This window comes from Rutilus rutilus (assembly GCF_951802725.1).
Source record: "Rutilus rutilus genome assembly, chromosome: 20".
Taxonomy (NCBI): domain Eukaryota; kingdom Metazoa; phylum Chordata; class Actinopteri; order Cypriniformes; family Leuciscidae; genus Rutilus; species Rutilus rutilus.
Genome location: NC_140225.1, coordinates 1,415,001 through 1,433,092, shown reverse-complemented (window position 1 = coordinate 1,433,092; position 18,092 = coordinate 1,415,001). Strand labels below are relative to the sequence as shown.

The window sequence follows — 18,092 nt, the reverse complement described above, 5'->3', positions numbered from 1 at the left end:
GAAGATTTTTCAGATCTAATCACTTCCTTCAAATGTGAACTTTAAGCTTGTAAAACACGAACAAATCACCAGGTAAACTTTGTGCATAAAACATACTTTATTTCTGATCATAAATAAACTCTTCTTTTTTAGTTAAACCAGGAATTTCTTTGTTCTTTTTTTTTTAACAAACTGTACAGATATTGCACACAGGATGTGATATAAGTGTTTTAAAGGAAAGAGTCTTCAGTAGTAATGTTGCCTTGGCATCATGAGGTGATGATGATGATGATGATGAGGAAGATGTGGCATCACGTGCTGCTGATGCATCAAAGGCCCGTGATGAGGAAACGGAAGTCGCTGTCTGTCGTAGCAGTGGTACTGAAGCGCGTGCACGTGCGGGAGAACCACGGGAGGCAGCAGAAAGTCCGCGCGCATCTCCTGGACCTCGCGCTTCAGTTTCATCCTGCGGTTCTGGAACCAGGTTCGGACCTGAAGAACAAAAGCACAAGCTCATTTAATAAACGTGTTCTATTGTTAATGTTCACATCATGCATTTGGAGAGATCGCATGTAAATAAAGTGATCAAGTTACGAGAATAAAGTTAGATGCGCGCGTCTCACCTGTGTTTCTGACAGATTGAGCTTCAGCGCGGTTTTCACTCTCTCTCCCGCATCCAGATATTTGTGCTTGTTGAAGATTTTCTCAAGTTTGTCTATCTGATCCGGTGTGAATTTGGATCTGATTCTGCGCGTCGCCCCGTCGTTCCCATCATCGACGGACGCGCACTCAGACGCGGCCGCTTCACTCTCATAACCAGACGAATAACCACTGTTTTCTGAAACTGAATGAAATATAACAATACATCGTCAATTATATACTATTAATAGAATCGTATGCATGGATTGCATGCTTTAAAAGAGTCGAATGCACATTAATGATAGCGTACTTACAGCTTGGAGATGAGCAGTTTCTTGGTGCAACCGGAGTTATGGTCTCTTTTGAGGATTCTGGTTTCTGCTCAGCTTTTGTAAGCTTTGGTTTTGGTTGCAGATAAACCTTGTCATATGATGTTGGAGGTCTGGGTTGAACCACACACGGCACATGAGGCCTGTGCGTCTTTCTCTCCGGCTCCAGTACCGCTTGAGGAGTCGAGTCATGAAAGCTTTGAGCGAGCCAGTCCACAGAAAACCTCTTCATCACGATCGCTGTGTGTCTGTGTGAGAGCAGAGAGGAAGTGAATCTATCCGAGTAAATCCAAGAGTGTTTCCAGGCCTCCAGAAGCGCCATCCATATATATGGCGCGTCCCGGCATCACATTAACATATGCATGCAGGAGTTAACGCCTGATCGATTCTCAATCATTAGGGCTAATGGCTCGTTATTGAAGTCTTTACATATCCTGTGATTGTGTGAAAGCCTGGCGCCAGCTTGTCTGTGAGAACCTCTGGCTCATCCAGATGTCTGCATCCTCTTCAAACACACATGGGGCGGCAGAACAACTGGATGCAGACAGGGAAACTGCGGCAGTAATAATGCAGGAAACTTCCAGATTAAAGGAGAGAAACGTGAATAACACGCAGAAACGTACCCAATATACATACACACACACACATATATATATATGCATACATACAGGTCATTTATTTGATCATAATCATCTGTTTTCTATGTGAATATACAGTAAAGTGTCATTTATTCCTGTGATCAAAGCTGAATGTTCAGCATCATTACTCCAGTCTTCAGTGTCACATGATCCTTCACACATCACTCTAATATGATGATTTATTATCAACAGTTGAGTTGCTTCATTTTTTTTTTTTTAATAACCTGGATGCTTTAAAACCTGTTTTATAACCTTTTTTCAGGATTTGATGACTAAAAAGTAAAAAAAAGAATGGCATTTATTTAAAATAGACATATTTTGTAACAATATACGCTATTGTTCCAAAGTTTTGGTTTAGACATTTTTTTCTTTATTTTATTCAGCAAGGGTGTTTTAAATTGATAAAAGTTATAGTAAAGATTTATATTTATATATAACATTTCTATTTTGAATAAATGCTGTCCTTTTTAACTTCTTATTTATCAATGAATCCTGAAGTATCACAGGTTATAGCATATAAAAATAAAATAAAAACATAAATAAGGACAATAAAAATGCTGTTTAGTTTTTCAACACTTTTTCATTATATCTGCTCCTACATTCTGGCATATGACGAGCTTTGCTTTAATATCAGCCTCTAAATAACATTTTACGTTGTTTATGGCATCTGTAGTTACTGTACATCAGTGGAAAAAGTAAAAAAAAAAACTTGTTACTTCGTCATTATTATTTTTTTATTACTCAAATATTGGAGAAAATAAACCGCACAAAATGTGTAGTTTCTCTCCGTACAGTGAGATGTGTCTCTGTAGTGTCGATAGAGAGGTGACTGGGGCTCAAATGGCCGCATTAACACACGCTGGTGTCCCGCAGAGTCTCTGGCGCCGCGCCGCAAACATCCCGGATCAAAGGCGGTACAGTAGCGACACAATTAACTGTGATTGACCAGCAGTTCAGATGCAGATTCACACCCGGACAAGCTTAAGGCCAACAACTCAGGACAGTGACAATATCTGCTGGCAGAACCGTGCAACAGTTTACTTGCATTTGATTTAGGCCTATTTGTTTTAGAATGGACTCAATTTTAATTATGCACAAATATGCACATTATGTTACCTGCTGTTTAACGATGTAAACCTTAATTTTACCACGCAATAAGGCAATCCGAAAATAATTTAGCCTACTTGTTTTAAAAGTCTTTGAATTTTTTGCATATGATGAGTTGGCAATGCAATTCTAATGAGGGAAATGTAACAACTAAAGTCAAAAGTCCTCATATAATTTGTTTATTTGAGGTTTCATGATCAAACAAAGCAGCACAGACTGTGATTCAATAATATTCGTGATAAATCCGAAGTAATGTCATGTGAAGCATGTTTGTAACCGTGTTCTGACTGCAGTTAATCAGGGATTTCGCCTTATCGGACTGTATTTGAATGAGAAGAGCCTTTGAAAGGATCGTTTAGCTGGACAATGACGATAACGGCATGTTGACTGTTTCCTTTATCACTGATCTATAGAGCAGGAGCTCGAGCTCTTTGACTCGCAATTAAAGCCTTTATCTCAAGCGCTTTGATCCGTTACAGAACAATGAGGAGGATCGGCCGCGCGCCGCGCGCCAACTGCGCCTCCGGGGGCGCGCGTTTCCTCGCCTCCGCGTGAAACCCCGAAACAAACCGCGGAGGGCAAACTCTCATTATTTAATTCCGATCAAATATCACGGAATCCAAGAAGAGAGTAGATCTGTGAAGTTCTGACAACAGTGAGTCAGACAGTCACCAGATCAGCGGCTCACACTGATGGGTTTAAAGAAAACTTTTAAAGCAAAAAACATATAAAACAAAAAACACTCGAACAGTGTTACTGAATAAAATATGAAGGATTGTGAATTATGATGCTTTTTGTATTAACAAGACGTTCAAATCCAGTAACTGAAATGTCAATTGAGAGCCATTTTTGCTCAAAACTGCAAAAAACAAAACAAAAAAAAACCCGATATATATATATTAATCAGATTTCAATGGCTGAAAAATTGCAGAGAACTGAAACGCCCATTTCCCCCCAAATGTTGTCAAAGCTCAAAGAATATACTACAGGTCAAAGGTCAGCACCAAGATGGTGAATATTGCATGTCTGGACATGTATTCTGCACATCTGAAAAACACACTGTATTAAATTAATAAGTTCTTCATTCAATGCAATGCAATTTTATTAGGTCTATATCTGTTTAAAGGGCTATTAACACCTTTATAATTCATAATCCCGCACTGTAAACAACGTGCTTCATTGCAACATCTACATTTTATTCAAGTCTAAAATATTATTTATAGACTGAAACAACATCAGATTATATTTACATGTATTTGTTTAGCCATGCTTTTATTCAAAGTGACTACATTAACAAAAGTCATTTCTAAAGATCAGGAGCCAGTTACGACAAACACCAAACCTTTATTAATAATAAAGAGGACCTATTATGCTTTTTTCATCTTTCTTCAGTGTGTAATGTTGCTGTTTGAGCATGAAAAAATTCCAGTTATTCTCTATATCAGTGTTTCTGAACTCCTGAAACGCCTCCGGGAACGAACACGTCACAATATTCTTCATTATAATAATTCATACGCAGAATAAAGGGGCGGGGCCTGGTTGAGTTAGTTAGTAGTGTGTTAAACTGGCGGTTATGGAAAGGGGCGGGACATTTCCCAAACACACTCGAAGCGCTCGACCAATCACAACACACAGCTCCAGCCGACCAATCAGAGCACAGTGTGCTTTCAGGAGGAGGGGCTTCATAGAGACAGGAAGTAAACAGAGCGTTACTGACAGACTGGGAAGAGAGGAGAATATGGTAATAATAATGTGTTTTTTCAAGCATGAAAACCTGCTCTAGTAGAGCTCAAATACTAAATCAAGACTTTGAAAAAGGGCATTATAGGTCCTCTTTAAATTACAGGGGTTGTTGTGGCTGGGAATAAATCAGGCAGAAATCATTTTCACTTATGTGAGCAGTGAGTTCAATTCAATTCTAATGAGAAAGACGCATAATAATACATGAACTTTAAAACAGGGAAATGACAAAAGTGTCTCAATTTAAAGAACATTACAAAAAGTAGAGATGCAAAGTTAAATTATACTGAAATTTATGCACAAAATATTTCATTTTTCTAAGATTAGTTTACCACGGTGTAGAAATATAGTCTATTTTTAAAAGTATAATACTTTTCTCTATTCTCCGGAGGCATTTATAATGTATTAGGCTACTTCGATTTCAAACAGTTGAATCTTATCTAAACCGTAATTAACAATTTCTCAATAATTATCATCAACAAATCTATAAATACATTATTTGGTTGTGTAGCTGAACACAAAAGATGAAAGTCTTTGTTCTTTAAAGTGTCTTCACAAGAAAATCACCCGTTCAACACACAGAAACTGGTTTGTACGAGCATGTTCTCCGGGAACACTTCACTATAAGATCATTAGTTAACATGAGCTAATAATGATCAATACTTCTTCAGCATTTATTAATACATTATTAAAAGCAAAGGTTGTATTTGTGAACATTAGTTAATGCACTGTGAACTAACATGAACTAACAATGAACAGCTGGATTATTATTAACTAACATTAACAAAGATTTATAAATACTGTAACAAATGTATTGCTCATTGTGAGATCATGTTCGTAAATACATTAAATAATGAACCTTATTGTAAAGTGTTACCAAGATGTCCTATTATAATGAGGAAATTCACCAATTAAAACGTCCACGTCTTGTGCAATCCCAGTCTCTGTTTCCCGGCTCCTCACAGCGTCCACATCTGTGTGTGTGTGTGTGTCGGTTCAGGACAGCATCTTCCAGCGTCCACATCTGTGTGTGTGTGTGTGTGTCGGTTCAGGACAGCATCTTCCAGCATCCACATCTGTGTGTGTGTGTGTGTGTGTCGGTTCAGTACCGCGTTCTCTCACTGGAACGAGGCTTTGACCCTGCGCAGTGTGTCCTGGATCCGGTGTGTGTATCGGTCGCTGGCCGTCTGGATGAAGTTGGCATCGTTGTGTGAGGCGAGGAGAGGAACGTCACACTCGCTGAATCGAGTGATTCGCTCGCGCAGGAACGCCTGCAGCTCCAGGTCAGGAGAGTGGGGATAGAGATGCTCCTGAAACGCATGGATCTGACTGACCACACGCGCAATGTTCCTGAGAACAGGAGAGAAGCACACACAAGACTCGTCACAGGACTCGGCTTCACATGCCAGAGGAAAGCTCTAATACAAGAAGAACCATGTTTTTACTGTGATTATGAAAAGGCAAAGGCTGCATTTAATTAGATAAATATAAGCAGTGTGTTTCAGAGAAACTGAACTCAACTCATCTGAACTCAACTCATCTGAACTCAACTCATCTGAACTCAACTCATCTGAACTCAACTCAACTGAACTGAAATCATCTGAACTGAACCGAACTCAGCCGAACAACTCATCTGAACTGAACCGAACCGAACTCAACCGAACTGAACGCAGCTGAATTAAACTGAATTGAACTCAACTCAACTCAAAGTTTATTTCTAGAGCAAAACAACAAGTGTTTACCAAAGTGCTGTACAAACATTATAAGAATAAAACACATACAACAAAAACAAAATAAAATAAACACTGCTCCACACCAACTTATCTCTGCATCTGCTGTGAGTTTGGGTCATTCATAATTCAATTCAATTCACATTTATTTGTATAGCACTTTTCACAATACACACTGTTTCAAAGCAGCTTTACAGAAAATGTAAAGAGTGCATTTGAAAAGCAACATGAATCAAATATCTGCACAAACTTTAATAAGAAGAAACAAAAGAGAAGCTTTAAGGGCAACCTGACAAAATAAAAGCTTGATTGTTTAGCGTTTGAAAATGAAGAAATAAAAACAGCCAAATATATTATAACTGTCATTTTAAAGTTGTAATGTAAAATAACATTATGTTTTATATTATTATTATAATTATTATATTACTTTTCTCAAATAATAATACTCATTTTTTAATTCTCAGGGAAAATGATTTATTTGATTTTATGTAGTAATTTTTATATTTTTATTTTGTAATAAAAAAAATAACAATAGCAATATTGTAATTTTACAGTTGTAATGTCAAATAAAATTCTATTTATTATATTACTTTTCCTAAATACTCTACTTTTATTTTACAATGAAATATCACAATAGTTAAATTTTTTCTGTTGTTGTTTTTTGTAAGTTTTATAATTTTTATTTAGTAATAATAATAATACTAATACTAAAAGCAATAGTAGTAATAATAATAATAATAATAATAACGTACTAGTAAACACCTTAGAAACACCATTGGTCCGATGGCGATGACATAATAGGTGTGTGTGTGTGTGTGTGTGTGTGTGTGTGTCTCTGAGGCTCCGCCTCTTTGAGGTGTAAATCTTCTCCGGTTCATGTCTTCTGTTGAGTCGGTCAAGGTCAGACACGAGTAGCTTTACAGTCCAAACTGAAGTTGTAATTCTCATTGAAAGTGACACAGACTGTTCATGTTTAATAACAATCTATTGTGATATATCTATAAGTGCTATATAAATAATCGTGATATGATGACAGTGCTGAATCGCTGCAAACATCCACATCGCTATGATCAGATGCTGTTTCTCTGTCATTTTTGTTGCATGTTTATTCTGTTATTGAGAGGAAAGCGCGCTGCACATATTTACATGTGGACAGATGTTCGCTGATCACGCTTTTCAAACTTCTTTTTACCCCTTAGAGAAGAACGAAAAAGAACTTTGCCCTCAGTTATCAATTCATAACTGAAGTACACCACATTTCCTTCAGTGACAGTGTAAAAATGTAAAATAATAAGCAGCTCTTCATGTGTCTCCCACAAACCAGCTCTGTTTCCATAGTGAAGGGCGAAACCAATCAGCAGCAACTGGGACAAACAAAGATTCAATTAGGAGACAAGACTGTGCCCGTCCTGAACGCTGAAGATGAGCTGAAGATGAGCTGAAGCATGAGCTCCGCTGTCTGGATCATTATCCTGCCGGATCACGCGCTCGGTGTTCAGCAAGCAGAGCAATGCGAGTGTGATCTGATCTAAATGAACATGCCAACGGAGAGTTAAACTGAGAACTCAACAGACTTTGTTTGATTTCAATTGCAATTAATTAAATTCTTCTTCCTGTTTTTTCAATTCTACATGCTGTGGGATGAGGCTGACTCAATTCACAATCATGAATCTAAAAGGAGTCGACTCTTAAAGTGCTCTTATTATGCTACTTTACAGTCTCCTACAACAGCTTTACAAGCAGCTATGGTCAAAAACACTTTACTTTTCTCATAATATACAGTACTGTGCAAAAGTCTTAGGCATGTTAATACCCCCCCAGGAGGGTATTCCTAGCTTTGCAGGAAGGTTTCTTCAAGCGTCTCGGAGACGTTCCCTCAGTTCTTCTGGATTTAGTCTGTCTCAGTTTCTTCTGTTTCTTCATGTAATCACAGACGAACTCGATGATGGTGAGATCAGATCATACCGGCTGCTGTCAGACTCCTTGTGCATACACAAATCTCACTGGATTATTACAATTAATGGCAAAAAGAATGTTTGGAAATGGGGGGATATTAGCAAGCCTAAAGGGCCTTACACACCGGGACGAATATCGGCGCGCGTTATTCGCCAGCGTTTTTCAACGCGTTTTTTGTGTTCACAACCAAGCGATTTTCGCTGACGATGAGCCGAGTGAACATGCAAATTCATTCCCTGACATTAGATGGCGCGATTGTCAAATGTTCGTGGGAAAAAGTTACAAGCATGTACATGAAAGACAATTAAGTAAAATGAAACTCACCATCAAGGCCCATTTGCTTTGCAATACCACTCCATAATAGTTCTCTTTTATCAAGATTTGTGTAGTCGCGTTTGTCATATAGTTCTTTATGTTCCGACACCAACGAGGCCAGCAGCTCTACATTCATCTTGCCTTGCATCTTCCTCGTCTTATTTCTTCCCAGCAGTGTAGACGCTATCTTCTTCGCCTGTATGTGTGCTCGGCAAGACCGTTTTGTGTTTGAGCGCCCCCAAGTTGTGTTTTACTGTAACTTCAGAAGCTCCAGACACGTGAGCAAAAGCGCCAATCTCATTGGTCGGATAGTTTTTGACGCGGCGCGTCAAACCAAAAAAACGAACCCCAGGCGTTTTTTTAAAAATGACGCTTTTACGCGTGCCGTTTTTCGCGTCGGTGTGCACACTCACATTGGCGCCCTTTGTTTAGTCACGAGGCGTTAAACATCAAGGCCTTAAGACTTTTGCACAGTACTGTATGTGGCATTTTTGTTGCGTTTATTCTGTTATTGAGAGGAAAGCGCGCTGCACATATTTACATGTAATGTGGACGGCATTGGGACGTTTGCTGGTCACGTATTTCAAACTTCTTTTTACCAATAAGAGAAGAACTTTGCCTTGATTATATCAATTCATAAATCATCACAGTGAGTTTAAGTCCAGACAAACACTCATTTCTTCAGCTTAAATGTGTGTGTGTAAGTGACCTGATTCTGTGCGCTGTGAGCTACAGATGTACAACCACCATGTGTGTGTCCACCTCAGAATCTGCTACAAAAGCCACCTTACGACTCCTGGCATCGACTCACGTCCCCGGGCAAAGCATTTCCAATCACACACCATCTGCTTCACACACACACACACACACATCAGCATGCAGCATCACCAGCTGCGTCATTACCGCCACATCTGACTGTCCGTGACCTTTGCCCTCGGCAGCTGTCTCTCCTGCAGTGCACATGTGTGTGAGTTGTGTAGTAATATAAGACCCTGATATACTCAAGTTCTTTTTCATTCTTCGCTTTAAGGTGCAGTGTGTAAGTTTAGCGGCATCTAGTGGTGAGGTTGCAGGGTTTATGAGCTATACTGGGACCATCCACCGGGGGGCGATCGAGACTCAGGGTTTATGAGCTATACTGGGACCAGCCACCGGGGGGCGATCGAGACTCAGGGTTTATGAGCTATACTGGGACCAACCACCGGGGAGCGATCGAAACTCAGGGTTTATGAGCTATACTGGGACCAGCCACCGGGGGGCGATCGAGACTCTGGGTTTATGAGCTATACTGGGACCAGCCACTGGGGGCGATCGAAACTCAGGGTCTATGAGTTATACTGGGACCAGCCACCGGGGGGCGATCGAGACTCTGGGTTTATGAGCTATACTGGGACCAGCCACCGGGGGGCGATCGAGACTCTGGGTTTATGAGCTATACTGGGACCAGCCACCGGGGGGCGATCGAAACTCAGGGTTTATGAGTTATACTGGGACCAGCCACCGGGGGGCTATCGAGACTCTGGGTTTATGAGCTATACTGGGACCAGCCACCGGGGGGCAATCGAGACTCTGGGTTTATGAGCTATACTGGGACCAGCCACCGGGGGGCGATCGAGACTCAGGGTTTATGAGCTATACTGGGACCAGCCACCGGGGGAGGCGATCGAGACTCAGGGTTTATGAGGTATACTGGGACCAGCCACCGGGGGGCGATCGAGACTCAGGGTTTATGAGCTATACTGGGACCAGCCACCGGGGGGCGATCGAGACTCAGGGTTTATGAGCTATACTGGGACCAGCCACCGGGGGGCGATCGAGACTCAGGGTTTATGAGCTATACTGGGACCAGCCACCGGGGGGTGATCGAGACTCAGGGTTTATGAGCTATACTGGGACCAGCCACCAGGGGGCGATCGAGACTCAGGGTTTATGAGCTATACTTGGACCAGCCACCAGGGGGCAATCGAGACTTAGGGTTTATGAGCTATACTGGGACCAGCCACCGGGGGGCGATCGAGACTTAGGGTTTATGAGCTATACTGGGACCAGCCACCGGGGAGCGATCGAGACTTAGGGTTTATGAGCTATACTGGGACCAGCCACCGGGGGGCGATCGAGACTTAGGGTTTATGAGCTATACTGGGACCAGCCACCGGGGAGCGATCGAGACTTAGGGTTTATGAGCTATACTGGGACCAGCCACCGGGGAGCGATCGAGACTTAGGGTTTATGAGCTATACTGGGACCAGCCACCGGGGGGCGATTGAGACGCTTTGGCTTCACTTTTCAGCACTTGTGCGGCACGCTTGGTTGGGACACAAGCCTCTGCTAAGCCCGGGACACACCAAACCGATGCCAAAGAGCTAGCGCTGATGAAAGCCGACTGTGTTGTCGCCTCGCGTCGGGGGAAAAGCTGCACTTGAACACACCGAGGACTACAGCCGACTGTCAGCTAGCGTGTGTGTTCTGCGCCTGTGTGTGAATGACACAGCTGTCTATTACATACACACACCATAAACAAAGCAGTGCGTGTTACCGTTTTGAAGATCAATCCTGCTAAACACTTTCTTTATTCCACTCCGCTCATGCTAATATTGAAATATTCGCTGAGGAACACTCAGGTAAGATGATGTAACGTTATAACGATCTTCTATCTGTACCGTTTTGACTTGTTTGCTCGCTGTTTTGCTATTATTCTCGTGCACTGACTCGTTCACTACGCTGAACAGCCAATCAGAGCTCTCTCTCACCGACAGCCCGACGCCGATTCAACATGTCGAATCGGCTGAAAAAAAGCCGACTAGATGCATCAGTGTGAGTGTGCAGGGATGAGACCTCAGTTTGGGCCACTTGTAGGATCCGCTGGTCATGGTGAACGTGCCGATCTCCAGTTGCTGAATGTGCAGAGCGAAGATATGAGCGTCTGGGAGAGTCGGACGCCCTCCGCGCTTCAATCCCTCCATCAGACACAGACTATCACTCTTCAGAAACACCTGAAACAACAGCACACTTTTAGGATCAAGAGTACAGAGTGCTCGCAACACCGAGGTCATGGGTCGAACCCCAGGGAACGCATAAACTGATCACGGTTAAACCCTTCAATGCAATGCCTCTGACAAATGCATAGATGCATTCATTTATTCAAAGCAAGATTAAAAATAAAATCCACACAAACAATGACTTCAGGACACCTGTAATGATGAGTATGACTTCAGATTCTGTTTTAAAATTAATTTAGCTTATATTAAGCCGGACATAAAATAGTCAAAAATGTGTAGGTGGTGTGTGTGTGTGTGTGTGTGTGCGTGTGGGGGGGAGGGGGGTGTTAAATAGTTTAGCAATCTTAAAAAAAACAAATAGCTATGAAGCAGTTTTGTTATTATTGATATTATATGTAATTAATAATAACAATATAATATTATTAACAATTAAGCGTTCAATCAAGAGTTTGTTTAAAATAATAATAAATGATCAAAATAATTAAAACAAATAGTGGTGAAGCAGTGTTGTCATTATTAATATTATATGTAATAATAATAAATAATAAAAAAAATTATAATAATATTTGTATATTTAATAATTACAATGATAAAAAAAAAAAAATATATATATATATGTAATAATAGTAACAATTAAAAATTTGTCTAAAATAATTACAAGTTATTAAAATAAATAAAACAAATAGTGGTGAAGTAGTTTTGTTATATTATCATTAATAAATTTATAGATATATAATATAGTGATTTTAAAGTAATGGTGTGTGGTGTGTCATTCGTCACGTGTGTGTTGAGGTCAGCGTGTGTCAAGGTCAGTGTGTGTCGAGTGTGTGTCGAGGTCAGTGTGTGAGTAACATCAGCTCTTCTGTATGTGAGTGTTTTATTTTTTTTAAATTCTCTTGATTTGTCTTATCTGTATTATAAGTTTTACATAAAATATGTATTTTGTGTTTTTTGTTTCTTGATTTCTGAACAGCACTTCGGTTGTTTTAAAGTGCTTTATAAATAAAGTTAGATTGAGCGTCTCACCTGCACAGCCCTGAGCTCCTCCAGAACCTCACACACTTTCACCGAGAGCTGCTTCCACGCCTGCCGTTCAACACACACACACACACACACACCAACAAAACCAGGAGAAATGCTGTAAAACTAATTAAGATGGGAATAAGCATGGCTTATAAAAACCCATTTATCATGCAATTTCATTTCACGCCAAATATGATGAATACTGTTTTGTTTCTGCACATAATGCCGAATGCATGTCGATTATAGCGCTTTCATGCTCGTCAATAGCCTGAAAAATAGAGTTAGTGTTTAATCAGTTTAAAGGCACACGCAATTAACATTTCAGCTGCTGGAGCTGCCAGATAAGATGAAGCAAAAATAGCAAATACAGTCGAGCTTATGAGGTTATGACTCTCTCAGCGCGGGATAATTTATCACTTAGAGAGAACGATTCGGAAGAAGGGATTACGTGCGGTTTCGTTTCTTACCGGTAATTGCCTTACAATCACATTCTCCAGGCCCGACAGAATCTGCATGGCGGTGGCGAAGTTTCTGGTCTCGTAGCAGTACTTGCCAACAGCCAGAAACCGAGTGAGTAAAGCTGCCTGAGCCTGGAATACAATATATATATATATATATAAACATTATGACAAGTATAAATACTAAGGCTGGGATGATACACCTATCTCCCGATTCGATACTATCACGATACTTGTGTGCCGATACGATATGTGTTGTGATTCTTTTAAGAATTGCGATTCTACACGTATTGCGATTCGATATTGCAATATATTGCTTTTTTTTTTAACACTAGACCATCGGGAAAAGTTAAATCATACACTTACACGACTGTACATGATGTATAAGATGAGTCATAATTACAAAAACAAATCATCACATCTTTTATTTCAGAAGCATCATACAATACTACATTCTCTTTAATAAATGATTCAATAACAAATAAAAAAATTTAACAGTCACTTGTCGCCACCTAGTGGCAGAACCATGTAATCGATAAATGTGTTATATTTAAGCGCCAATCAAAAGCTGATTTTGATCGCTATCGTAGACATCGGAGTTCATATCTGAACTTTAAACTTTTATCCAGGTACTTCTATGATGATTTGAACTATTGCATCACATAAATAATGATACTAAAGACTGTTTGTGAAGCGGTTTCATGACGACTCTCTCCGGGTCAGCGGCAACACGGATCTGAATGTTGCGATATGATTTTGTCAAAGTTTAATAGACAGACGAATTGAAAGATTGCGAGTGTGTTTTAAAGTCTTTTGAAGATGAATCGTGCAGCTCTACTGTCTTCTCTCTCTCTCAGTATATGATGAATGTCTCTGCGTCTCTTCCACGCGAACACTTGGGGTATTACGTCACTCAACACTCATAACAGCAAGGACAAAAATAAAGCAATTTAATTTGAATTAATATCGATTCTGTAATAATAAAAAAAAAAAAAGATTTTAGAATCGTAAAAAAAAAAGAAAAGAAATCAGGATAGCTAGATGAATCGATTTTTTTCTCCCAGCCCTAAAAAGTTTTCATTTATGTGCATATTAGAGAATTATGGATATAAATGTGCTTATTGTCATGAAAACAAAAATAAAAAAAAATCTTTACGCATGATATAATTTCTTTGATTTCCCCAGACATGTTCTTGCAAGGTTTTGCAAAATCTAATTCTCTCATCGAATATCTCATAATAACCTTGCTTCAAAACTACTGTGTTGTGAACATTCATAACCCAGTTTAACTCATAAACAACCATGATTTGAAAATGCTCAATAAAATCTGAGGAATCACCTTGACCGAGTCACAGATGACCAGTTCGGCAGAAACCCAGTTGCTGACGCAGCGTGTGTGTGTGATGAGTGTGTGAAGCGGCTCCTCGGGCCCCGACACGTCCCTCAGGAACAGACTGTTGCCCTCTAGAGACACACACCTGAACAACACACACACAGCAGGACTTCTACAGTCACACACATTCACAACATATCTCTGTGAAGATGCATGCAGTGTGTTAAATGAATTAGAAAAATGTTTTGAGACTTTAAAAAGCAGACACGCTGTGTTAACTATCCTTTACGCACATGTTCAAGGATCTGAAGTTTCAAAAGTGCATCAGTGGAAACTCACCTGGACATGTGTGTGGAGTTTTCTGACACGCCATGAGCTCTTGAGTTCAGAAAGTGAACTGGATGACAGTCCTGAAATATTTCCTACGTGAGACGTGAATATAAATGCTGAATCAAAACCGTTATTTGACATTTGAGAGCTGACTGAACTCAAGAATCAAGATGTGCATGAAAATCAGACAGTGATCATGTGTCTCCACCTAGAGGAGGATCAGTGAATAACAGTGTGAGAATAGAGCACAAAACAACAACAACAGACAAATGATGATGAAAATTAAAACACTTAGGACATTCATATATTTTGAATTACACTACTGATCATTTTTTTTGGAAAAGCAGCAGTTTTCTATGTGAATATATAGTAAATTCAAACGTTTGGAATAATTACGTTTTTTAATGTTTTTAGTCTCTTCTGCTCACCAAGGCTGCTTTTATTTGATCAAAAATACAGCAAAAATTGTGAGATATTATTATAATGTAAATCATCTGTTTTCTATGTGAATATACAGTAAAGTGTAATTTATTCCTGTGATCAAAGCTGAATGTTCAGCATCATTACTCCAGTCTTCAGTGTCACATGATCCTTCAGAAATCACTCTAATATGAGGATTTGATGCTCAGTTGTTACTGATGCTTAATTATTGATAATAAGAACCATTATCAATTACTTAAGTTGAAGATTACTTAATATATTTGTGGAAACCGTGATCAATTTTGTTCAGGATTCTTTGATTAATATAAAGTACAAAAGGAAAGCATTTATATTTTAAGTTTTATTTTTTGTAATTATAAATGTCTTGATCACTTTTGATCAATTTAATACATCCTTGATGAATAAAGCTACAGATTTATAATATTTTTTAGATATAACTTCAAATCATCATATTAGAGTGATTTGTGAAGGATCATGTGACACTGAAGACTGGAGTAATGATGCTGAAAATACAGCTTTGATCACAGGAATAAATTACACTTTACTGTATATTCACATAGAAAACAGATGATTTACATTATAATAATATTTCACAATTTTTACTGTATTTTTGATCAAATAAATGCAGCTTTGGTGAGCAGGAGAGACTAAAAACATTAAAAAACGTAATTATTCCAAACGTTTGACCGGTAGTGTCAGACAGTAGATTTCTGTAGATTTCAGACAGAGACAGTGAAAGGTGTGTGTGTGTGTGTGTTTCATCACCTGCTGCAGTAACGTGAGCTGCTGAGCGATGTGTGTGGGTGTGTGTGGTGTCTGACTGAAGGCCAGTGTGTCCTCTGATCTCACACTCGTGTCGGACAGTTGTCTCATCAGAGACGCGTAACAGGGCCGAGGAAGAGCCGCAGCGACGGAGAACGCTTTCTCTTTACACACACCCTTCTGAGGCTCCACCACACGAGACACACGCCACTGGAAGCCCTGCAAACATCATCGTCATCATCATCATCATCATCAGATCAACAACACCGGACACGTGCAGTCGGACCATCAGTGGATGCTGTGGACAAATATAATATACATGCGTTCGATTTATGGTTACACTTTATTTTAAGGTGTCAGTGTTACAGTGTAATTATATATTTATGTACTGAGTAATAATTAAGCATCTACATGTACTTACTATAGGGTTAGGGTTTGGTTGAGGGTTTGTTGCAAGTAATTATGCATAATTTACTGTTGTAATTTACTATGGTAAGTGCATGTAACATATGCAACAAGGACACTGTAAAATAAAGCGTTACCGATTTTCTCTTAAGGCAAGACATTACAGACGAAAACACTCTTCTTTCAGACTAGTGGAAAAAACCATCCAAAATACATATTTAAGTGTTTATTTTATTACACTTGATCTATTTAGCATATTTAGATTTCCATTACAATACATAAACTGAAAAAAAAAGGGTAACACTTTGTTTTTCAGTGTTTTTGTTACATATGTTGCATCTAATTATCGTAGTAATAACAGTAAATTATGCATAATTACATGTAACTAACCCTCAACCTAACCCTAACCCTATAGTAAGTACATGTTGTTAATTATTACTCAGTACTTAAATATATAATTACACTGTAACACTCACACGTTTACATTGAAACAATTTTCACTCAGAAATGCTACTAAATTACACAAAAAAAAAAAGGCAAATAAGATTTTGGAATAAATGTGAAATATTGAAGTGTAGAGATTGAAATAGTATTTTCTTGTAAAATATTATCTTATAATAAAATCAATGCTTTATTTACAACTGAAATCAGCAGCTTTACACAAATTTTACAGTTTTATTCCTATGTATATTCTGAAGGGTTGTTCATATATTATTCACCTGATTTATACAACATTTATTCCAAAGAACGGTGACAATGATTTTTGTTGACGACAGTCTTTTCTGATTTATTAAGTGATAAAAAAGGCCTTTAACTCTAATATGTAAAACATGAAGCATGCAAATTTAACCAGGCCTTATCTAATGTTCAAATTTGTAATGTATGCAAATTAGCGCATATTTAATGACTTAATGACTCATTTACATTGAAACGTGTAATTTCAGCAAACTTGTAATACAAAACAATTCAGCAGTTGTTAATGTAAGTAATCACCTGTGGAAGTATTGTGATGTCTATTAGTTAAGTTACACTTTATTTTAAGGTGTCAGTGTTACAGTGTAATCATATATTTAAGTACTGAGTAATATTAATTAACTACATGTACTTACTATAGGGTTAGGGTTTGGTTGAGGGTTAGTTGCATGTAATTATGCATAATTTACTGTTATTACTATGGTAAGTACATGTAACATATGTACCAAGGACACTGTAAAATATTATGTTTTTCCTCCATTCACCTGTAGTGTCTTGCCTTTAACGCACGAGCATCTCGCCTGATGTTCACACACCTTGCGAGCCACATCTTCGATGGAGGATCTCCTGCACGAGGAGTGAACCGACTGCTGGTCTTCTGAACCACTGATGGAGGCGTCGTCGTCACACGACAGGTCACATGACAGGCCACAGACACGCCTCTTTCTGGGCGGAGCCTGAAGCATCACCAGCAAACTCTCTCTGCGACGGTCACCCGCTGCCACCTGAACACACAGCGTCCCACGGTCATCTCACACACACACACTACCAGACCAAAGTTCTGAATCGGTCAGATATTTAATGGTTTTAAAACAAGTCTCGTCTGCTCACCAAGGCTGCATTTATTTGATTAAAAATACAACAAAAAAACAGTAATATTGTGGAATATCATTAGAATTTAAAACAGCTGTAGAAAGCTTCTGTAACATTAAACACTACCCTTCAAAAGTTTGGGGTCAGTAAGAATTTAAATTTTATTTTTTGGGGGAAGAAATAAAACAAATCAATACTTGTATTCATCAAGGATGAATTAAATTGAACAAAAGTGACAGTAAAGACATTTATAATGTTACAAAAGATTCTATTTCAGATAAATGCTGTTCTTTGAACTTTCTATTAATCAAAGAATCCTGACATAAAAATGTACACAACTGT

General features: G+C 38.9%; 2 protein-coding genes across 2 annotated transcripts in view; both read right to left on the bottom strand.

Moving 5' to 3' along the window:
• Positions 1-225: 225 nt before the first annotated feature.
• On the bottom strand, positions 226-2,484 carry LOC311280195 (homeobox protein vent1-like; the record flags this gene model as incomplete). Its single annotated transcript, XM_084392169.1, is given in 7 exon segments — positions 226-471; positions 603-823; positions 933-1,187; positions 1,304-1,337; positions 1,339-1,352; positions 1,355-1,452; positions 2,444-2,484. Coding segments are annotated over 7 exon segments (909 nt in total).
• Positions 2,485-3,816: 1,332 nt separating this feature from the next.
• Positions 3,817-18,092, bottom strand: part of kndc1 (kinase non-catalytic C-lobe domain containing 1) — a 65,347-nt gene continuing 51,071 nt past the window's right edge. Inside the window, exons 24-31 of the mRNA XM_084390954.1 lie at positions 17,474-17,662; positions 15,783-15,998; positions 14,586-14,668; positions 14,253-14,391; positions 12,923-13,045; positions 12,459-12,518; positions 11,269-11,426; positions 3,817-5,782 (exon numbers count right to left, since the gene is read on the bottom strand). Coding sequence (XP_084247080.1) covers positions 5,551-5,782; positions 11,269-11,426; positions 12,459-12,518; positions 12,923-13,045; positions 14,253-14,391; positions 14,586-14,668; positions 15,783-15,998; positions 17,474-17,662 — 1,200 coding nt within the window. The 3' untranslated portion in view covers positions 3,817-5,550. The remainder of the gene's footprint in view (positions 5,783-11,268; positions 11,427-12,458; positions 12,519-12,922; positions 13,046-14,252; positions 14,392-14,585; positions 14,669-15,782; positions 15,999-17,473; positions 17,663-18,092) is intronic.